Below are 19,971 nucleotides of genomic sequence, written 5' to 3' on the forward strand. Positions count from 1 at the left end.
AACATTTTTCCCTCACCAAACACTGCCACGGACTGTTCAAGCAGCTCATTAAATTGATCTTCAGACTCCAAACACAGACTTTTAGAGACCCCCTTTTCACCCCTGTTAAAATAGAAATCCTGGCACAATCTTAACTATTATACTGCTACCACACCCACAATAAAAACACCAGGCTTTAAACAAACACACATAATTACCTCAAATTTGTATAAAATAAATTTTAATTTCCCCTCTCCGTTCATCATCATAAATATTTACAAAAGACATTGTACAATGTAGAATAGTGTGAAATCAGCAGGTTTGACATATGGTTTTGCAAACAGAAAGGGTTCAATAAAGCAGCTAACAGACACACATACTGTACAGGTTGCTGATTACAAAGGGCTCAGCAAACTAGAGGAACAAAACTAGTTCTACAATAGGTTTGCCTCTAAGGTAAAAAAGGTTTTCCAGGAGTAATCTGGGAGGAATCCCAAAACAGTGGTTTGATTATGCATGGTAATATCATCTCTTATAAGAATCAATACTCCATTCTTGCATGGGAGCATCTGGACTCTTCTTTGAACAATCTGGTTTTAAACTGTTTATTTCTCTGGGTTACCTATAGAACTTGTTTTAATTAGAATTTATTTTTACTTTAAACGTTCAATTAGTAAATGCAGAATAAGGAAAGCAGCCATTGTGTTTCATAGCTTTCCCTACAGTTAAAGTAATAATTAGAATCCATCTTTTAGAAACAGTTATAAAAATAGAATCTGATCACCATTCTGAGAAAGAGTCCTGATTTTCTGTGTTGCTCCATACCAAGGGCCAAATTCAGCTCTAGCAGTAAAATTATATCAGATATTATTGTCCCCAAGGTTGGAAATATATACATTTCAGACATCTCAGTAATTTTCTCTAATGTCTATAAGGTATACAGCTGTCCCAGTTAAGTATAGGAGTTAATGCATCACAGAAGAAGATTATAGTATCCCACCTTTCAGAGTCAAATTATTGTCAAACAGAGGAAGTTTGACATCTAGTGGCTATTTAGGGTAATTACTTAGTACTTCTTTTTCTTGAAATATCCTAGGAAATTTTCTATACACCATTTTACACTCTTATCTAGATGCATCGGAAGTCTGCCGAGTGTCAACCATCACCTTTAATGTTAGGCATATGTCTACATCATCTGTAATCTCTTCCGTTAAAATATTAATAATTTTACATTTAGAAGACATACTGCTTACAAAGTGAACCTCTGTTTTCAAATTGTAAAAAATATTCTAAAATGAAAGGTCTACACAGCTCAAACATTTTCAATGCTTTTCTTTCATTTCACGAATTTGGGGGGGAGGGGGAAGCATATATGGCATAATCCTTTGACTGACTCACTCATTTATCTGCACATACAATGTATGAGGTAAGACATCCGTACCTGGATACTAACACCATATTGTTTTAATACAACATATTAAGGGTGCTGCACTCAAGGGTGATCTGTCATAACTGGATCACATGTTTTGCAAGAAGATTATAATATTAGAAATAAGAATGCGAAATAGATCAATTATATATTAAAGGATTGTAGTAGCACAAAAAAAGTATTTGCAGCTAGTATTAAGTAATAGAATACTCTTTTATATAATACCTTTTATAGTACTTGTATTTTGGAGAAATCAATTCAGTGCCCTTTTCACAAAACTTAATATTCCCCATATTGCCACTTGCGAACCACCTATTGCCAATACACACACACACACGTACGTTTCTCCCACTATTTTGTGTAGTTACATAACTCAAATGTAGTTTCAACAGTCTCAATTAATAGATAGAGATAAAGGCCAGGATTCTTTCAAAAGTGGCTAGTGATTTTGGATGCCTCAGTGTTTAAGCCCTCAACCTTAGACACCTAATATTGGTGAGCAAAGCTTGCAAAACTGTATTTACATAAGACATTAAGCAGGAAAAGGCCATTAAGGTCAAACATACTTTACCACTTCTGACTAGTCTCAATCCCACTTTATTACTTTTTAAAATCTCCAGCTCCTCAATTCTCACTTTTCTCCAGATGTAAGATTATATTAACTAATTTTATATCTGCTCTCTTTAAATAGCTATGCTCTATAACAGTGGTTTCAACTTATGGTCCGTGGACCCCTGGAGGTCCATAGACTATGCCTAAGATTTCGAAAGGGATCCATCCATCCCTTCATTCAAATTTTTTTAGGGAACTGCAAATGAAAAGAGGTTGACATCCACTGTTCTATAACATATTTCCAAGGCAATAATATCCCCCGAACTATAGTGACCAAATTGCTTTATTACAGTTACAATATTACTACTTTGGTTGTGTGTTCTGTCCTCTACTAATATATTTAAATAATACTTTGTATTAAACTATTTTGTTTCTCGCCTTCTGCACCTGTCACATTTGTGCTGTGGGACAATGTTTAACATTGTTTGTCCAGAACTCTCAAAGACTATTCTTTTTTCTTTTGTTTTTACTTGACTACAAAAATTGCACACAATACTTTTAGAAAGGGCAAAGAATTTTAAAATGTAGTGTCCCCTTTTGTACTATAGTACTTTATCTTACAGTTTTGCAGTGTGGAAACCATATTTTCAAAGAAAGCATAGAGGTACAAAAACAAACATATCTCAAACTGCGCAAGTAGAGAAAGTCCTACAGAAGTGACATGGACAAATAATACACTTTTCCACCCAATTCGTAGAAGAAAATTACAAATAAAAGCTTTCTTTAAAAAGTATTAAAACATTCAGATTAACACAGTTATTCCTATACATTGTACGGTATCTTTGGGTTAAAGCTTTTTAGCAAAAATATAACCACGACTTGTAAGCACTCTAGTTAGATATGGAGCAAAAATATTTTGAGGTTGTTGGTCATGAAAAAATATCACATTTTTTCCATATGTGCAGAACAAGCCATTTCTTTGTGAACAAAGCATAAAAGTCTTAGCAAATATACAGATAGTAAATATGAATTAAAAAAAAAAGCCTTACAAATTACCAATACAGTACTTGAGGATGTGTGGTTGTTGTGCATTACAGAATTTTACATTCTTCTCATTTGTATAAAAAAGAACCACTAGGAAGCCCATTGTATATCACTGAGTTCTGTTGGATCCCCGAGGCCTCCTTCAGCTTCCAAGTAATTCATGAGTGAAGCCATGGCAGTGTCATCATTTTCACACACTGCATCAAAATCCAACTGGCAACTGTCACCTAGGAAATAAGTAAAGAACACTATTTATGCAGCACAAAAACTTACAGAACAAGGTCACTTTCCAAACAAACTTACTTTTAAAACAGCAGCTGTCCTTGAAGACAAAGGGCACTTTACATTCTTACATGTGTTCAAAGATTGGTAAATTGAAGCAAGGTTTGGATTCAGGAGAGACACTTAGTCAAAAAAATAGGTAACTTGATTCTGGGACTAAAATTATGCCACTCCAGAGGCACACCTTAAACTTCATGCTAATAAAATGACAAATTTCAGTTCATGCTAGTTAACTGGCAAACTTCACGCCACACCACTTAAGCAGAAAATTTTATTCCAGTTCATGACACTTATGGGGGAAGCTCACCTGTCACAGCACACAAAAGAAGAGCTGATCAATTTTTTTCTTCTTGGTTTAAAAAAATGGCCTTATTTTAAATAATCAAAATTTCAAAAGACATTGTTTTCATTTTTCACAATGTTTTCCACATTTTTATTTTAAAACATTCCAGAATTTTGTATTTACCAAAATCTCAGTTTTTGATAGAAAACAAGATTTCAATATAAAAGAAAAACGGGTCAGTCTCAGACCATATGAAATGGAAACAACTTCAAAATTTCAACCTGTATTGCAAAACGTTAATGTTTCACTTAGCTCTACATACACAAGCATTCATACTTTTTACATGGAGGGTCTGTACATCATGGCAGATTATATTCAGTTCACTTAATCCTGCACAGCTCCTATTTTTGGAAGGAAGAACTGTGAAGCAGTCTATTTGCGAGTCGTGGAGAGCAAGAGAACAGACAGTAAACTTCTACTCAGGCTCTCACTGCTATCATGGGATATAATTACAATAGGAACCATGATAATCTCTCAAAATTGGCAGCATTTTTGCACACACCTACTATACTACCTTGTGATAAAGCTGCAACCATTAACAGAGTTTTCTTTAAAGAATAAGTCATGAATTGTAGTAAAAGAGCTCTTACTGAGAAGAGGTTCATTGCTTGGGAATGAAACAGTGTCCTGATTTTGCCCCAAGGTCTCCAAGCCCTCCATTTCTGAAGGACATAACTGAATCGACTCTTTATTTGGCACCTGAAAGCACACAAAAAATGAAAATAATAAAGTTAGGTTATAAATTGATTAAAACCACCACACAAATTAATGAATTTCTCTCTAAGTCTAAAAAACTATCAAGGCTTCCATTTTTCCACTTCACGTGCCATAATCTCTACAAGTTTACTGTAACAATAAAAACATATTTTCATGAAAAATACATTCTAGCTTTAAAAAAGACCCACCACATTTTAGTTTCCATACGTAAACTAAATTATTTGGACTGTGAAAATTTGTTTTAAAAAAAGCTGGTATTTCTGTTATATTTTAAATCTTGTGTTCAGCATTCTAAGATTTAAAATGGTTTTAAATGGGTTTAAAGTGCTTACAAGGAGTCTAGGAGTGCCAGGTTGACAGCAGTGGAAACTGACGTCTTTTCACCTCCAAGATAACAGTGCAAGATCTACCACGGTGGTTTGGCAGTAAACCACTTTTCCTATAGGGGACCGTCCCTAGGGGCAAGAGGCAGTGATAGCTCTGCCACTGTAGCTGTGGAAGCAGTTTCCCACATAGAAAAATGAAAAGAGTTCCAGTAAAATAAGTTTGTCTTCATCCCTAGTCCAAGCACCATTCATATCTGTAATTTAAACCGAGTACCTCTCTGAGCCCTCTGTTATCTTGGATTCTATGGCACACATTACAGTAGTAGAAGGGAAAACAACAAGACTTCACTGAAGTAACCAGGAACAACACTAAGGGACACATTCAAAGAGAACCTTTAAATCAACACAATATATAGCTGAAGTGCTGGAGAGTGGTTCTATGACCGTAGGCTGCACTAATCAGAGGAAAAAGAAAAGGAGGACTTGTGGCACCTTAGAGACTAACGAATTTATTTGAGCTACAGCTCACTTCATCGGATGCATCCAGTAGAGAGAAAAAAAAATGAATGCATCTGATGAAGTGAGCTGTAGCTCACGAAAGCTTTAGAGACTAACAAATTTATTTGAGCATAAGCTTTCGTGAGCTACAGCTCTCTTCATCGGATGCATTCATTTTTTTTTTCTCTCCACTGAATGCATCCGATGAAGAGAGCTGTAGCTCACGAAAGCTTATGCTCAAATAAATGTGTTAGTCTCTAAGGTGCCACAAGTACTCTTTTTCTTCTTGCGAATACAGACTAACACGGCTGCTACTCTGAAACTAATTAGAGGGTAGTTCAATATCTATGAGCCAATCAGTTCTGAGAAGGACAGACCTACAGTAATCCATGGGTGGAATGGACATCAGATATTAAAGAGGGAGAAAGGAGGGAAAAAAAATCAATCAGTGTAGCACAATGCTGTTGAAAGAAACTCAGAATCAGAGAAGAAAAGCTACCGTATATACTCGTTCATAAGCCAAATTTTTTTTAGTAAAAAAGGGAAGCATCAGAGAAGGGGGTCGGCTTATGAACGGATATAGAGAGGGGAGAGGTGGGACACAGCCACCCTCCCCAACAGAGGGGGCAAGAAGAGGCAGCACAGCCAGAAGGGAAGAGGCGGGGCCAGAGTCTCTCCGCTTCTGGCCACGCTGCTCTCCCGCCAGCCTCTGAAGCAGCTGCAGCTCAGGGGCTGGCAGGCTGCGACCGCGCCACCTGACCTGCTGGAACAGCTCCAGCCGGGCCAGACAGTCTCCCCTGACCAGCCGCTGCTAAGGTGGGAAGGGATGGGATGGGGAGAGTGTAGGGGGGGTCCCGGGCTAGGGGTGGGACAGAAAGGGGTTACACGGGGAGGGGTCATGTAGGGAGTGGTCACAGGGGTTACTCCCCTGACCCCCAGCTTCTCCCCTGCAAAACATTTTTCCACCAGTTGCTGTCCCGGGACATTTTGTTTACTTAGGTTTACCTGCGTGCCTGCAGATGCTCGAGGAAACAAACCATCTTGGCCCACCAGCGGCTTATCCTGATGGGCCAGGAGCCAAAGTTTGCTGACCCCTGAATTATAGGGTTGGCTTATGAATGGGTCATAAAACTTAGCCATTTTTACGTATCCATCTTGGGGGGGGGGGTGGGGGTGTCGGGAGTCAGCTTATAAACTATCTGGCTTATGACTGAGTACATAAGGTACGTTTAAGTGGAAAGACAGTGACTGGATTCACAACAAGGTTGTTGGAGGGAAAGAAATAAGGGATTGGGAGTATGGTGTACATTGATAACAGTAAGGGCAATATTGTACAATCTTGCAAAAAGATTCTTTATGCATACCCACCCCCATGCTGTGACATCAGTCAACATCACTCTTGGGTTAGATAGAAGGGTAGAGTCTCATAGCCCTGGTCTACACTGGGGTGGAGGCGGGGGGGAGAAATCGATCTAAGTTACGCAACTTCAGCTACGTGAATACCGTAGCTGAAGTTGACGTACTTAGATCGACTTACCGTGGTGTCTTCACCGCGGTGAGTCCACTGCTGCCGCTCCCCCGTCGACTCCGCCTGCGCCTCTCGTGGCGCTGGAGTACAGGAGTCGACGGGAGAGTGCTCGGGGGTCGATTTATCGCGTCTAGATGCGATAAATCGACCCCCGCTGGATCGATTGCTGCCCGCCGATCCGGCGGGTAGTGTGGACATACCCATAGAATACGCTGCTTCTCCACCTCTTTTATAAAAAGATTTAAAATTCAGAGGATACACCTCAATGGATTACAATTGTTTCACAGTAGAACGGGGTGAAAGGTATATAGGAATGGTCATAGGAACCAGACATTTATCTTCATATCGCTGAATTGAATTCAGTCTTGGTGAATATTTTTTAACTATCTGATGGCTCCTGGGTGGTGGTTTCAAATAATTTCCAAGTTTAGAAAAGTCCACATCACAAAAAACACCCTCCCCACATCTAGCATTTTTTTGTAGCCTCAGCAAAGATCCCCCAAGACCTTAACAGTCTTCCCAGCCCTGAGGGATGGTTACTCAAGGCTTGAACTGAGGTTCACTGGTGGTGTAGTGAAGAGAAGTTTGTACTCTTGCTGCCTGTATCGTACCTCTTCTGTGAACAGAAGACTTCAATACCCAGGATTGTCAGACACCTTGCACTGGCACTAATTCACACACAAAAATCAGTTTTAAGGTAGATCAAATGTAGGCTTTGAATTATTGGATAGTGACCTTTCATTGAAAGTTCTTGGTGTTAATGATATACTTACATTGCTGCATTTTGGAGTTAAAGTTGGAGAAGATTTCCTCATAAGGTCAGATGGACTTAACTCACCAATAGATGGAGAACAGTGTAACCTAAAAAATATACATATGCATGTTGTACAATACATTCACTGTTGAGTATGAACTTCAATCCCTTCCATTTTAAAATGAGAAACTTATTTAGTCAGAGCATAGCAGTACCCACCAAAAAACCACAGGTGATAAGCTTTGAGACTTCAGACAACACTGCTTTGTCAAAAGCGAAGCTTAAATTCGGTCACATAGCTCACACACTTCCTGCTCCAAATTTTGGTAAAGAAAGAGAACCAGTGGATCATCACGACACAGGATAATTAGTAGAACCCATTTTTGCTTTTTCTCAATTATCAAAATTAACAGACTTCAGGAAAAACTGTCATGAACACTTCAGTACAAAACTACTCGCTCTGGAGCACATAGCTTCCAAATATCAGAATACAGCTGTTCAGAAATTTTGGTATATAACAAAGTGGGAAGAAAAAGAAAAGAAAAAAAAAAAAAAAAAGGATGGACTCTCCACACGTCCTCTTGATATTTGTTTTTACTTCTAGTGTTATTTCATGAAGTTCTATCCTTTCCTTAAATTCTGGCGGGAAAACGAAAGTTACCTCTTTGAGATGGACTCTGCACATACACTCACGAGAGCCTTGGAGATGCAGCACTGATGGTAGAACAACTTTGTAGCAGTGCCATTGGAGCACTCTCATGCCTTCTCCTGCGCCTCCCCTCACTGTTCCTGAACATTCTGCGCGAGAGGCGAAAAAGGGGGGCCATGGAGCTCCAGCTGCCTCAGTTCTTACCACAGCCTCCCCAGGTTCAAAGCTGCAATTAGGACTCTGAGGAAAAGGGGAAGGTGGGTAGGGAGTGTGAATGTGAAGAGTCCATTTAGATGAGGACCAGTTATAGAGGAGTAACCTTCATTTCTTTGAGTGGTCTCTGTACATTTTTCATAGAATAGTTTCACAAGCAGTACTAGTCTCTAGAGGGTGAGGTGCTGAGTCCTAACTGAATTATCATTGTAGTACTGCCTTACCAAACTGAGCATCAACCAGGACGCTAGATCTAGGGAGTAGCGCTTTGTGAAAGTATGAATAGAGCTTCAGGTTGCAGTTCTGCTTACTTCTAAAAACTGGGATATGCCTGAGGCATGCCATGAAAGCCACCTTTGCCCTTTGGAGTGTTATCTAAACTACAATGGGAGAGAAACATCTGCTTGTAGCTTTCCTCTATACAAAACTAACCCACTTACATAAATGCTGAGATGTACTTGGCTGTTCTTTATTTTCACTACCCCCATATGAAATTAAAGCTTTGTTGACTTTCTAAATTCCTGAGAACCATTTAAGTAGAAGGCTATTGCCCTCTTGGCAGCCAAAGTATGCAGTTTTACCAGATCAATGTCTGGATGGACTGATGGAGGTGTGTAGAAGAATGGACTCATTGTTGGAGCACCTGCTCACAGCTGGTGCTGGGGGGAGCTTTTTCTTCTCTAATGCCCCCTGCTGATGATTGCTTTGGTCCCGCAGCAGTCATCATCTTCTTGAAACTCAGCCCTCCAAGCAGATCATGTTTTATTTTTACCCACTTCAGACTCACAAAAAGTCCAACAAATAGTCCCAATCATTACATCTGGTCTTTGAACCTCAACTCTGGATCCCACCATTGCTACATTCCTGCACTCAGGGCTTTCAGTTGTCTTTAATCCCTTCTTAGGGGCCTCACGTCACCTTCCCAAGTGACTGTTCAGGGAATCCAGGCCCTCCTACTACACTGGGTTCCAATCCAAGGACCCTGTAATCAGCAGCTGAGGTCTGCTCAGTCAGACCTTTTCTGCTGCCTCTGTGGACTTCTTCCTACCCATAGCCTTTTTTCCAAGCCCCTTTCTGGGCTCTTGTAATGAGCAATGCCTCCCAGGGCTTCTCCCTGAGTGTTTGGTTCCTGCCCTTGGCAGTGTTGCAGATCCACCACAACTCTCATGTCAGGGCTCCTGCAAACAGGCTCCATGCAGTATTCCACTCCCAAGGTCCTTCCATCTAGGAGTTCTACCTCTGCCCAAATCCTCCAGGATTACCCTCCTGCTCTTGGGTTCGGCCTCTCCCTGGTTCGGCCAGATCTTCCCCTTTACCTCAGGGCCCTGCATGAGCCTTCTACCTAACGGGACATCCCAGGTCTAGTCAGTTCCACCACAACTTTCTCTGCGCCAACTCCTGCTCTTCAGTTCTTTACTACCAAGAGAGGGACTAAAGGGTTCCTTTCCCTTTCTCCCTGCAGGCCCCTTCTGCTGGGGACCTCCTACTTTTATAGCCCCACCCAGCTCTTTCCCAGCGGGGCTTCATCTTGAATTAGGCTTCGCTCACCACCCAGGTACAAGCAGGTGAGTTAATTGGCCTCTCAAGCCCACATTAATCCTTTCAAACTCAGGATGGGGTATTCATCACACTACCCCTCAAGAGTGTACCCTGCCTAGTACAAGGTCTTTTTGCCTTGGGGAGGAGCCTTCTTTAATTGTGCCTATTATCCATCTGTGCATCCCCCCTTCTCATCTTCCAGGAGCACTATCTGAAACTCCAACCTAAACTTCTCTTCAGCTCCCACCTCTCTCTCTTCAGGGCTCCCACAAGGACTTCTCTACTGTTCCTAGTTTTCCTCTTAGATTTGCTGCCTTCAACACCACATCCTCAGTCCCAACCCCCTTAGGTGCTTCCACCACCAAGACCTCTGGCTTTTTCACCCAGCCCTCAAGTCGCTGATGCGGAGCGCAAGGGTGGTGGTGGTGTCAACCATATGTTTTATTAGGGGCAGTGATCTGTATCTGCACTCTCATAAATCTACAGCTAAGGGTAGCATAAAATCCCTCCTTTACCTGTAAGGGGTTAAGAAGGTGAAATAACCTGGTTGGCACCTGACCAAAAGGACCAATAAGGGAGGAAGATCCTTTCAAATCTGTGGGGGGAGGTTTTGTTTGTGCTCTCTGTGTGTGCTCTCTCGGGACAGAGAGAGGGACCAGGCAGGAAAAAAACCTCTCCTAAAACCCTACCTGAAATAAGCATCTAAGATTACAAAAATTATAAGTAAAGCAAGGAAATGCGTTAGATTATCTTTTTTTTTAGCTTGTGAATTTTCCCTATGCTAAGAGGGAGGTTTATTCCTGTTTTCTTGCGACCTTAAAAGTTTGCCTAGAGGGTGTTTTAAATCTTATTACCCTGTAAAATTACTTTCCATCCTGATTTTACAGAGGTGCTTCTTTTACTTTTTTCTTTATAATAAAGTTCTGCTTTTAAGAACCTGATTTGTTTTTAGTGTCATAAAAACCCAAGGGTCTGGTCTGTGCTCACCTTGTTTACCTATTTGGTTGGTATATTTTTCTCAAGCCTCCCCAGGAAAGGGGGTGAAGGGGCTTAGGGGGATATTTTGGGGAAACAGGAACTCCAAGTTGTCCTTTTCCTGAATCTTTGTCTAACTCACTTGGTGGTGGCAGCAATACCGTCCAGGGACAAGGAAGAATTTGTGCCTTGGGGAAGTTTTTAATCTAAACTGGTAGAAACAAGCTGAGGGGGTCTTTCATGTGGGACTCCACATCTGCACCCCAGAGTTCAGAGTGGAGAGGGAACCCTGACATGCACAAACATATTGTTCAGACTCTGTATTTACCCCAACTTCCACCCAATTTGTTGCAGGGGTAGTACACCTCTGTGTTCCCTCGAGCCTCCTACTAATAGGGCTTAGTTAGCTGTCAGGGCCACAGCCACACCTGTTTTACCTGCAACCATTATACTGGCACTGCAGGACAGCCACTCCTTCTCTTCCCCATTGCTCAGGCCCCATTCTCTCTCTAGCTGCAGCTCACTTTCCCTTGAGGGCAGTGCCTGTTTAAATGCCCCACTACCATGCCAAAAATCTCCTTGCCCATGATTTGGCCAAGCCTTTTCAGTTATTCCCATGCTTTTCCCCCCAGAGCAAGCCTGTGTGTCATGATGCACATAGAGGAAGGCCTTTCCTGCCCACCAGCAGAGCACACGACCCTGGCTGGTCCTCGGCACTCCTGGCTCCCAAATAATTTTTCTTTACCCTATGCCTGTGGCAACTGAGTGCTTCCTTTCTCAAGCTCTCCAGGAGGTTTGTTGCTCCTTCTCCAATAAGGACAGTCACTCTGTAGATCCAAACTGCACCTCCCACTGCCACTGTTGGTTCTCCAGGAACTACAACAGTGCCTGAGTCTGCTTTGGGTGCTTAGTCTTTTCCTGAAACAAACCCATGAAATCTGGCAACCACATAATGTCCCTCCATGCTCCACAGTGGGAGAGTAACCCATTCAAGAAGGCCTCAGTATATACTAACTCCTCCCTCTTTTTTTCTTTCCCTTTTCCTCTGCACCAGTGACCCTTCTCACTTTCTCCTTATTTGAGGGGTGACTGTTCTGTCTGCATTCTTCACCTATGTAGAAGAGCAAACTTACAACTGGAGCATCCCCTCATAGCTGGGCATGGTGCAGCAGCTCTTTCTTTTTTAACTTCCCCTGCCAATGATCACTCTAGTTCCACAGTGGTCCGCCTCTTCTGGCGACAACACGCGTCCTACGCATGTAATAGAATGAGGAGGAAGGGTATTGTTATTTAAAGGCTGGAATACCAATTCTTCTTCTTGATGGTTGTTAGGATATAGATATTCAGGCCTGTTTGTAAAGGCCTATACTCTAAGAATTTAGGTGTATTCTTATCACTTAGCCAGTTATAGAGGTATAAAAGAAAGAATCAAAATCACTGTCTGCCGGCGTAAGGGCCTTCTCTGACTGTGACAGTCTGAGGCCCTGTTCTTAGGCTAAGGCCTTTGGCTAAGCAACAGAGGCAGCAATAAGCTGGGAAGCGAATGGTCACATCTTCACATTCCAAACTAGTCACATTGAAATAAAGTGCTATTGGGCTGTTAGGAATACAATCCTGTCCTGATAATGCCTCTCGCCTCCAGAGAAAGGGAAGTGCCTAGAAGATGTAAAAGGAAACTTAGTTTGATAGCATCCTGTCTGGCAAGAACTCACTTATCAATAGCTGGGATGTGAAATCCTCATTTCTGTGTTGTTCTATCACCGTAGTCCCCATTTCTCTATTGTTTGTCTGCATAATCTCTGTCTGGTTCTGTGATTGTTCCTGTCTGCTGTATAATTAATTTTGCTGGGTGTAAACTAATTAAGGTGGTGGGATATAATTGGTTAAATAATCATGTTACAGTATTTTAGGATTGGTTAGTTAAATTTCAGTAAAATGATTGGATAAGGTACAGCTAAGCAGAACTCAAGTTTTACTATATAGTCTGCAGTCAATCAGGAAGTGGTGGGTGTGGGTGGAGGAAGGGAACAGGGAATGGGGGTGGGGAATTGGAATCATGTTTTGCTAAGGGAGGGAATGGGAATGGAATAGGGGGTGGGGAATTGGAATCATGTTTTGCTAAGGGAGGGAATGGGAACAGGGACACGGGTAAGGCTCCGTGGTGTCAGAGCTGGGAAGGGGGACACTAAGGAAGGAAACTGGAATCATGCTTGCTGGAAGTTCACCCCAATAAACATCGAATTGTTTGCGCCTCTGGACTTCGGGTATTGTTGCTCTCTGTTCATGCGAGAAGGACCAGGGAAGTAAGTGGGTGAAGGAATAAGCCCCCAACAATGGTTAGTAGATCTCAAGAGATCTAGCTGTAGATCTAGTGTCATTCAGATTTTTCTAAGACTGCATCTGATCTTGTACCAAACAGACCATCTCCTTAAAAGGAAAGGTCTTCCATATGTGTTCTTATATTTCTGGTGAAGGCCAGATGATCTCAGCCATGAATGCTGCTTTAATGTGACAGCTGACACCACTGCCCTGGCTGCTGTGTCTCAGGGGTCAAATATGGCTCAGGACTTCCACCAGCTTTTACTAGTCTTCAGGAAGAGATGTGGCAAAAATAGCCTTCTTCTCCCACAGATACTACTGGTAGCTGGACATCACAACTTGATGATTAGAAACCCCAACATCCATGGACCCTGAAGAGAAGACTTTTTTCTGCTGAGGGCATCGAGCTTTTTTCTTTTTTGGCTGGATGGGGTGAAATATGCTTGTCCTTTCGTTCTTTAGGAAACGGCAGCAACTACCAGTGAACTGGGAGCTGGATGTTTGTGGGAAAAGTCCATATATTTCATATAGTACATATAGTAAGTAGAAAAGTTTATCAAGACATTACTTGACCAGTTGCAGGATTTGACCATATAAGCTTGGCTAGCTGCAATAATGGTTCCAAAATGAGGAGTGTGATTTTACCGCTGGAAGGAGATTCCAAAATAACAAACACAGGATGAGAAGTCTCTTCCACTGTGAATATTTTCTACATTGTAGCCATTCTTTCTACTAGTTAATGTAACTAAGCATCATCATCTGACGGAGAAGAAGCTGAGGAGACCCCACATAAGAATGGCCACGCTGGGTCAGATCAATGGTCTATCTAGCCCAGGATCGTCTTCCCACAGTGAATGGTACCAGATGCTTCAGAGGGAATGAACAGAACAGGACAATTTATTATAGAGTGATCCATCCACTGTCATTCAGTCACAGCTTCTGGCATTCAGAGATTTAGGGACACCCAGACCATGTGGTTTATCCCTGACTATCTTGGCTAATAGCCACTGATGGACCTATCCTCCATGAACTTATCTCATTCTTTTTTGAACTCAGTTATACTTTTATATATCAGGAGATACTGGTTGACTGGTTCCATGCCAGTGTTCTGGAATTTGGTGAGACCTTCTGGTTCATCTTCTGAAAAGATATCAGGGACTAACATTGGACAAGGGTCCCTCTGAAGCGGACGTGCAGACTGATCCAGATGAGTTCGATCCAATGCGCAAAGTTTACCCTGTTCCCTCTGAGGAGAGGGGATCTTTGTAAAGATGTGACTGGTCAGCATCCTTTTAATAGCTAGGCAAAGTCCAGTAAGGTCTGTGACGAGTTTGGTCACAGAAACTCCCTCAAGACTGTCACTAGATGTGCTGGGATACCACTGCGAACAAAGCCCCCCTGCCAGAGAAGTCTTCCCTCCACTCCCATCTTGTGGATCTAGACACACCAGTCAGCTACAGCACAGACCAAGAGGTTGGGTCATGCCCCCCTGCAGTTCACAGAAACTAAGATTCACTTAGCCCAGGGGCTTCTCAGTTAACAGGGACTTTCCCAACACCCAGTATTCAGTCTTTCTGGTAGACTAAACCCCAACTGAATCTGTTTTGCTCTGTATAAAGCTTATACAGGGTAAACTCAAATTGTCCACCCTCTCGAACACTGATAGAGAGATATGCACAGCTGTTTACTACCTGGGGGAGCAATTACTAACTCTGGGTTAATTAATAAACAGAAGTGATTTTATTAAGTATAAAAAGTAGGATTTAAGTGGTTTCAAGTAACGACAGACAGAACAAAGTAAGTTACCAAGCAAAATAAAACAACACACACAAGTCTAAGCCTAATACATTTAAGAAACTGAATACAGGTGTAAATCACCCTCAGAGACGTTCCAATAAGCTTCTTTCACAGACTAGACTCCTTCTTAGTCTGGGCCCAATCCTTACCCCGGTACAGTTTTTGTTAGTTCCAGCTTAGGTGGTAACTAGGGGATTTCTCATGATTGATGCCCCTTTGTTCTGTTCCACCCCCTCTATAGCTTTGGCCCAAGGTGGGAATCCTTCGTCTCTCTGGGTTCCCACCCCTCCTTCTAAATGGAAAAGCACCAGGTTTAAGATGGATTCCAGTATCAGGTGACATGGTCACATGTCACCAAGACCTCATTCTTCATTACCCACAGGCTGGCCCCCACATCCACAAGAAGGCTTGCAGGTAAATAAATCATCTACAGCCAATTGTCCTAGTCAATGGGAGCCATCAAGATTCTAAACCATCATTAATGGCCCACACTTTGCATAATTACAGTAGGACCTCAAAGTTAACTTCATATTTCTAGGATTAGATACAAGAATGATACATACATACAAATAGGATGAACACACTCAGTAGATTGTAAGTTCTGTAATGATACCTTACAAGAGACCTTTTGCATAAAGCATATTCCAGTTACATTATATTCACATTCCAAGCATACTTGCATAAAGCATGTGGAGTGCAACATCATAAGGTCATCTAACCCAAGGTGGTATATTCCATTCTTGCCAGTATTCAGCGTCAGATTCTCCATCCTATACTCCTAGGGGAATTATACACCACTATGCGTGTGCAGAATTCATGTCCACCACAGATTTCTTTGCTTCCCTGCAGAAAAATGGCTTGACAGGAAAGCAAAGGGAAGCTGCAAGAGAAGTTACGCAACGCTCCCTAGCTGCGCTGGTACATCATTTTAGGCACCCAGAGCAGCCGGCGGAGCAGTAAATCACCACAGGGCTGTGGACACCCCAGCCAGTGGCTCCTACCCTGAGCCGGAATCAGCTGCTAGTTCTGGCTGGGCTGGAGGCAGGGGAGGATGGATTTCCTCTTCCTCTGCACAGAGTGGCTGAGGCTGTGTCAGACCCACCCTCAGAGACCTTCCCCAGCTGCAGGAAGCTCAGCATCCTTCCTTGCTTCCTGCCCCCATCGCTCCTCAGCTGAAGGGGGGGGGGGGGGCAGGGGTCACAGAATAGGGAGTTGCTCTCCCATCCGCCCAGTCCCTGTGCATCTGGACCTACCATACCCAGACACCTCTGCCAATCCTCACCCTGTACATCCAGAACCTCCCTAGCCCTCCATACCTGACCCCCACCCCATTGAACCTCAACCCATGCATCTGGAGCCCCCTGCCCCCAGACCTCCTGCCTCCAGACCACCCCACACTGAGCTCCCTGCACTCAAACCCCCACCCTGATGAGCCCCACCCCCATTAGCCCCCACATCCAGACCCCCATGCCACTGACCCCCAACTAGCTGCACCCAGACTCCCACTGCCCCAGCACCCAGACCCCTCCACTGAGCCCCAACTGCTTTCACCTGGAAGCCCCTGCAGAGTCCCATTGCCGCTGCACCTGGAACCCCCCCCATAAGCCTCTGTGCATCCAGATCCCCCCACACCTAGACCCCCCACTGAGCTTCCTGCCCCCAGATTGTCCCATATAGAATCCTCTCACCCACACCTGGATCCCCCCCCACACTGAGCCCCTCCACACTTAGATCCTCCCTGGTTGAGCTTGCCTGCCCCACACATGGTGCACCAAGTGCAGAGGGGCAAGGCCCCAGGGTGTTTCTGGGGTAGGCCCAGGCCTTGTGCTATGTCATGGTTGGGTGCAACCTCACCACTGAGTCTGTGTCCTGGGGGTGGGGAGGCTGCAGGGTGATCTCCCACCTTTGTACAACCAGTGGCCTGTGCTCCCCACCGCCATGCTGGACCCTCTGCATTTATTTATTGACAAATTAAAATTCTGCACAATTTTGCAAGGTTTTAAAATATTGAGCGTAGAATTTTTAATTTTTTGGCACAAAATGCCCTCATGAGTAATCCTAATATCCCTGTTGGATAAGGATATTCTGTTTGTCTAAATTATCTGTATGTTGTGTCAGTTTAATGTCTTCTAGTGTATCTGAGCCACTCCACAGGAGAAAAAAAGGTGGCAAGTTAACAGGTCTGTACTGGCCTGAGTCTTCAGATTGTGGATCCCAATGCAGAAGAGAGAGAATTCAAACTTGAGAGTATTAGTCTTGGTAAGTATAGTACAGAAAATGGCGAGGCAAGCTTCCCTAGGGACCCTGTAGATGTCCTGAGGAATGTAGCAACACTTCAGGGGAAACCTGTAACTTGGAGGAGGGATTTTTACTTTTTTTCCCCAGTGGGGAAGATGCAGGAAGGATATCCAACATATATATATTTTAGATTCCCTTGCCTTTCTGCCCAGAGGATCCCTGAACCGGGGCGGCCTTTGGCTCAAAGTATGGTTCTCACTGCAGAGTATGGTTCTGGAACTGATTTATGAACTTATCTGCTTCCATTACTGCAGTGGTGGCCCAACATTGAGGAGTCTGAAGTTGTGTCTGGAGCCTTTTTGGCCATTATTTTGGGGGAAGTGGGGGTGGGGGGAGGAGAGGAGAAACAGATATGCTTGTTACATTGGGGTCTGACCTTTCTTTCCAGATTTATTGTCACTGGGATCCTTTATTTTTGGTTTGGGCTCCGAAGGTCTTGGAATTGAGGCCACGGGATCTGAGGGGGTCCTGGTGTACAGACTGGTCTGCTAACAGAAGCCAACAGGTGCACCATTTCTTTTGCTCAGAACAGAAGGTGCTGGATCCCAGCGATTGCATTCCTGAGGCTTGGTTCTCCCATCAAAGGTCAACACTTGCAGGAACCCATCTTGCTGAACGGTTAGATCTGATGGCTGCAGATCCTTTGGTACGGTGATGCTAGATTTTACCCCAGTAATGGGGGTCGGTAATTGGGACAGGATTGTATACTCTTTTGAATCCTTGAAGGAGCTGGGGCTGAAGCAGGCCTATCTGTATTCATGGATTCTAAAAACCTGAAACCAGAAGACTTAGCCATTAAGGCTTCCTGGAGAAGTAATTCCAGAATATTTGGAGCTGGTTTTCACATACCTTATGAGTTATAAGTGTGAAGGTGTGCCATATGGCACAGCAAGATGGAGAATACCTTCTCCGATCTAAGTCAAATACCTTGCATGGGTGTCTGAAGCTGGTAACACAGCAGGAGAAGAGGCACACCTCTTAAATCTTAGTCTTTTCTCTTTTGGATCTGTGGATTTATGCTGAGGCAAAGGAATAGACTAAAATGAATTTAAAAACTCTATTTAGAAGAACTTTTATTTAAATAGTTAATTCTACATTAACAGAGCTAGCCAAGGAACTGAGTTTTGAGTCGATGATTCTCAGTCGGAATGACTTGGTGAGGTTCATGGTCTGGCTGCAACTGTGCTTGAAAGGAACTGAGGACGCTGGAATGCCAGACCACCTTTTAGAACCTCACCCTCACAATATTCGGGAAGAGTGAGTAGAGGGATGGGCTCTAAGGGCTTTCCAACAGGCACTGCTACAAGAAGGTTCCACGTCAGAGCTGCACTGATGGCACATCTCTTACGTATGAGCAGGCAGAGGCCATTTGAAGGTAAGATTATTTCTAGTCCCCAGGTATCTGGTCTAATCTAATTAAAGTGAAGATGTGACAAATCCAGAATAATACAATTTTTAGAAATCTGGGTGAATAAGCAAACTTTTTAAAATAAAGAATGACTAGCATACTACTAAGATGGTTATCAGGTCAGTGCTCTGCACTGTCATGAGGAATCTCAGGTTAGGTTGCTATACCTGGTCTCTCCTGAGGCAGTGTACCAATGCTGAACCAAAAAACACCTACTCATATGATATGATAAAATAAAAGCAGTACACTAGTGAATTCCCAATTACTTATGCTTCTCCCATCACATTCTACTCTTCTTTGCTTAAAAGCTTAAAATACAATTTCAATTTTCATTACCTTTCTAAGTTCATTACTTCATTTGCAATCTCAGTTCCTATGCTTCCAGCACCAAGTATTGTTCCAGTGGACATCCCAGGTACACTGGGAAAAGACTGCTTTGAAGTATCTACAATTACAAAACGAAAACTAAGTTGAAGTTCATTAAATGTTAAAATATTTTCACTATACAGCAGGAAACAATTAACCCATCTCTTCTCAACCTTTAACCTCTTATTTACCTAAAACAGATTCCTTACTCGTGTTACTAACAACTTAGAGAGAATTTTATAAATCTAATTGATTTTCATTGTTCACTTATCTTCGCATTTTACTAAGCTTCACCAATTAAACTATAGCATTTCATTTACAATCAGGGTGGACCACTTAAATCATGATTTAAATTGGCAATCATTTTGCATTTGTATTTTTTAGTTATTTTCCTAAAGAAAGGTTAATTCTCATTAATTAATAACCATTAAAACACATTGATGTGAAATAAAATATAGCATTTACACTAACTTTGGTGCTTCTTTTTTTGGTAACCAAGAAGATACAGTGTATCTACACAAGATTATTTAATCTATTATAGTTTAATTTACATCTATTCAGAGTCTTAATTTTTACACCTTTTATTTATGTTAGAAAATAGTGAACAATGCACTTATTACATGTTGATTTTTTACTTGTAATTTGTGTCAAGCTCTGTGTGATGAAAATTAAAATTAAATTAATTTTTTTTATTAGCTAAATGTGCTGGATACCTAAGAAAAAAGTTTTACAATGTTTATCAGAACGTGTTTTGCATCTAAAACTGACTGATTTATTAAACAAAGGAAGTAGTATCTGTAGTTAGTGAATTGAACACATTGTTTCTGGTCACCATGTCCTTCAAGACTGCCATTTAACTGAACTGGTTAAATAAACTGAAATGAAAATATTCTCTTTGCACTTGCACAAGACTCTCAAAAATGGCCATACTGGGTCAGTACAATGGTATATCTAG

At 42.4% G+C, this 19,971-nt stretch overlaps 1 protein-coding gene across 8 annotated transcripts in view; it reads right to left on the reverse strand.

Moving 5' to 3' along the window:
* Positions 1 to 203: 203 nt before the first annotated feature.
* Positions 204 to 19,971, reverse strand: part of ARNTL2 (aryl hydrocarbon receptor nuclear translocator like 2) — a 59,690-nt gene continuing 39,922 nt past the window's right edge. For 4 of the 8 annotated variants that reach the window (XM_037915220.2, XM_007063029.4, XM_037915219.2 and 1 more), the window contains 4 exons: positions 18,987 to 19,095; positions 7,472 to 7,559; positions 4,220 to 4,328; positions 204 to 3,231 (listed from right to left, as the gene is read on the reverse strand). In XM_037915220.2, coding sequence (XP_037771148.1) covers positions 3,095 to 3,231; positions 4,220 to 4,328; positions 7,472 to 7,559; positions 18,987 to 19,095 — 443 coding nt within the window. In that variant the 3' untranslated portion in view covers positions 204 to 3,094. Of the gene's footprint in view, positions 3,232 to 4,219; positions 4,329 to 7,471; positions 7,560 to 8,113; positions 8,342 to 17,136; positions 17,297 to 18,169; positions 18,262 to 18,986; positions 19,096 to 19,971 lie in introns of those variants that run through there. The other 4 variants (XR_006287990.1, XR_005227802.2, XR_005227806.2 and 1 more) reach the window with 4 other exon arrangements.

Source organism: Chelonia mydas, chromosome 1 (assembly GCF_015237465.2).
Source record: "Chelonia mydas isolate rCheMyd1 chromosome 1, rCheMyd1.pri.v2, whole genome shotgun sequence".
NCBI lineage: Eukaryota > Metazoa > Chordata > Testudines > Cheloniidae > Chelonia > Chelonia mydas.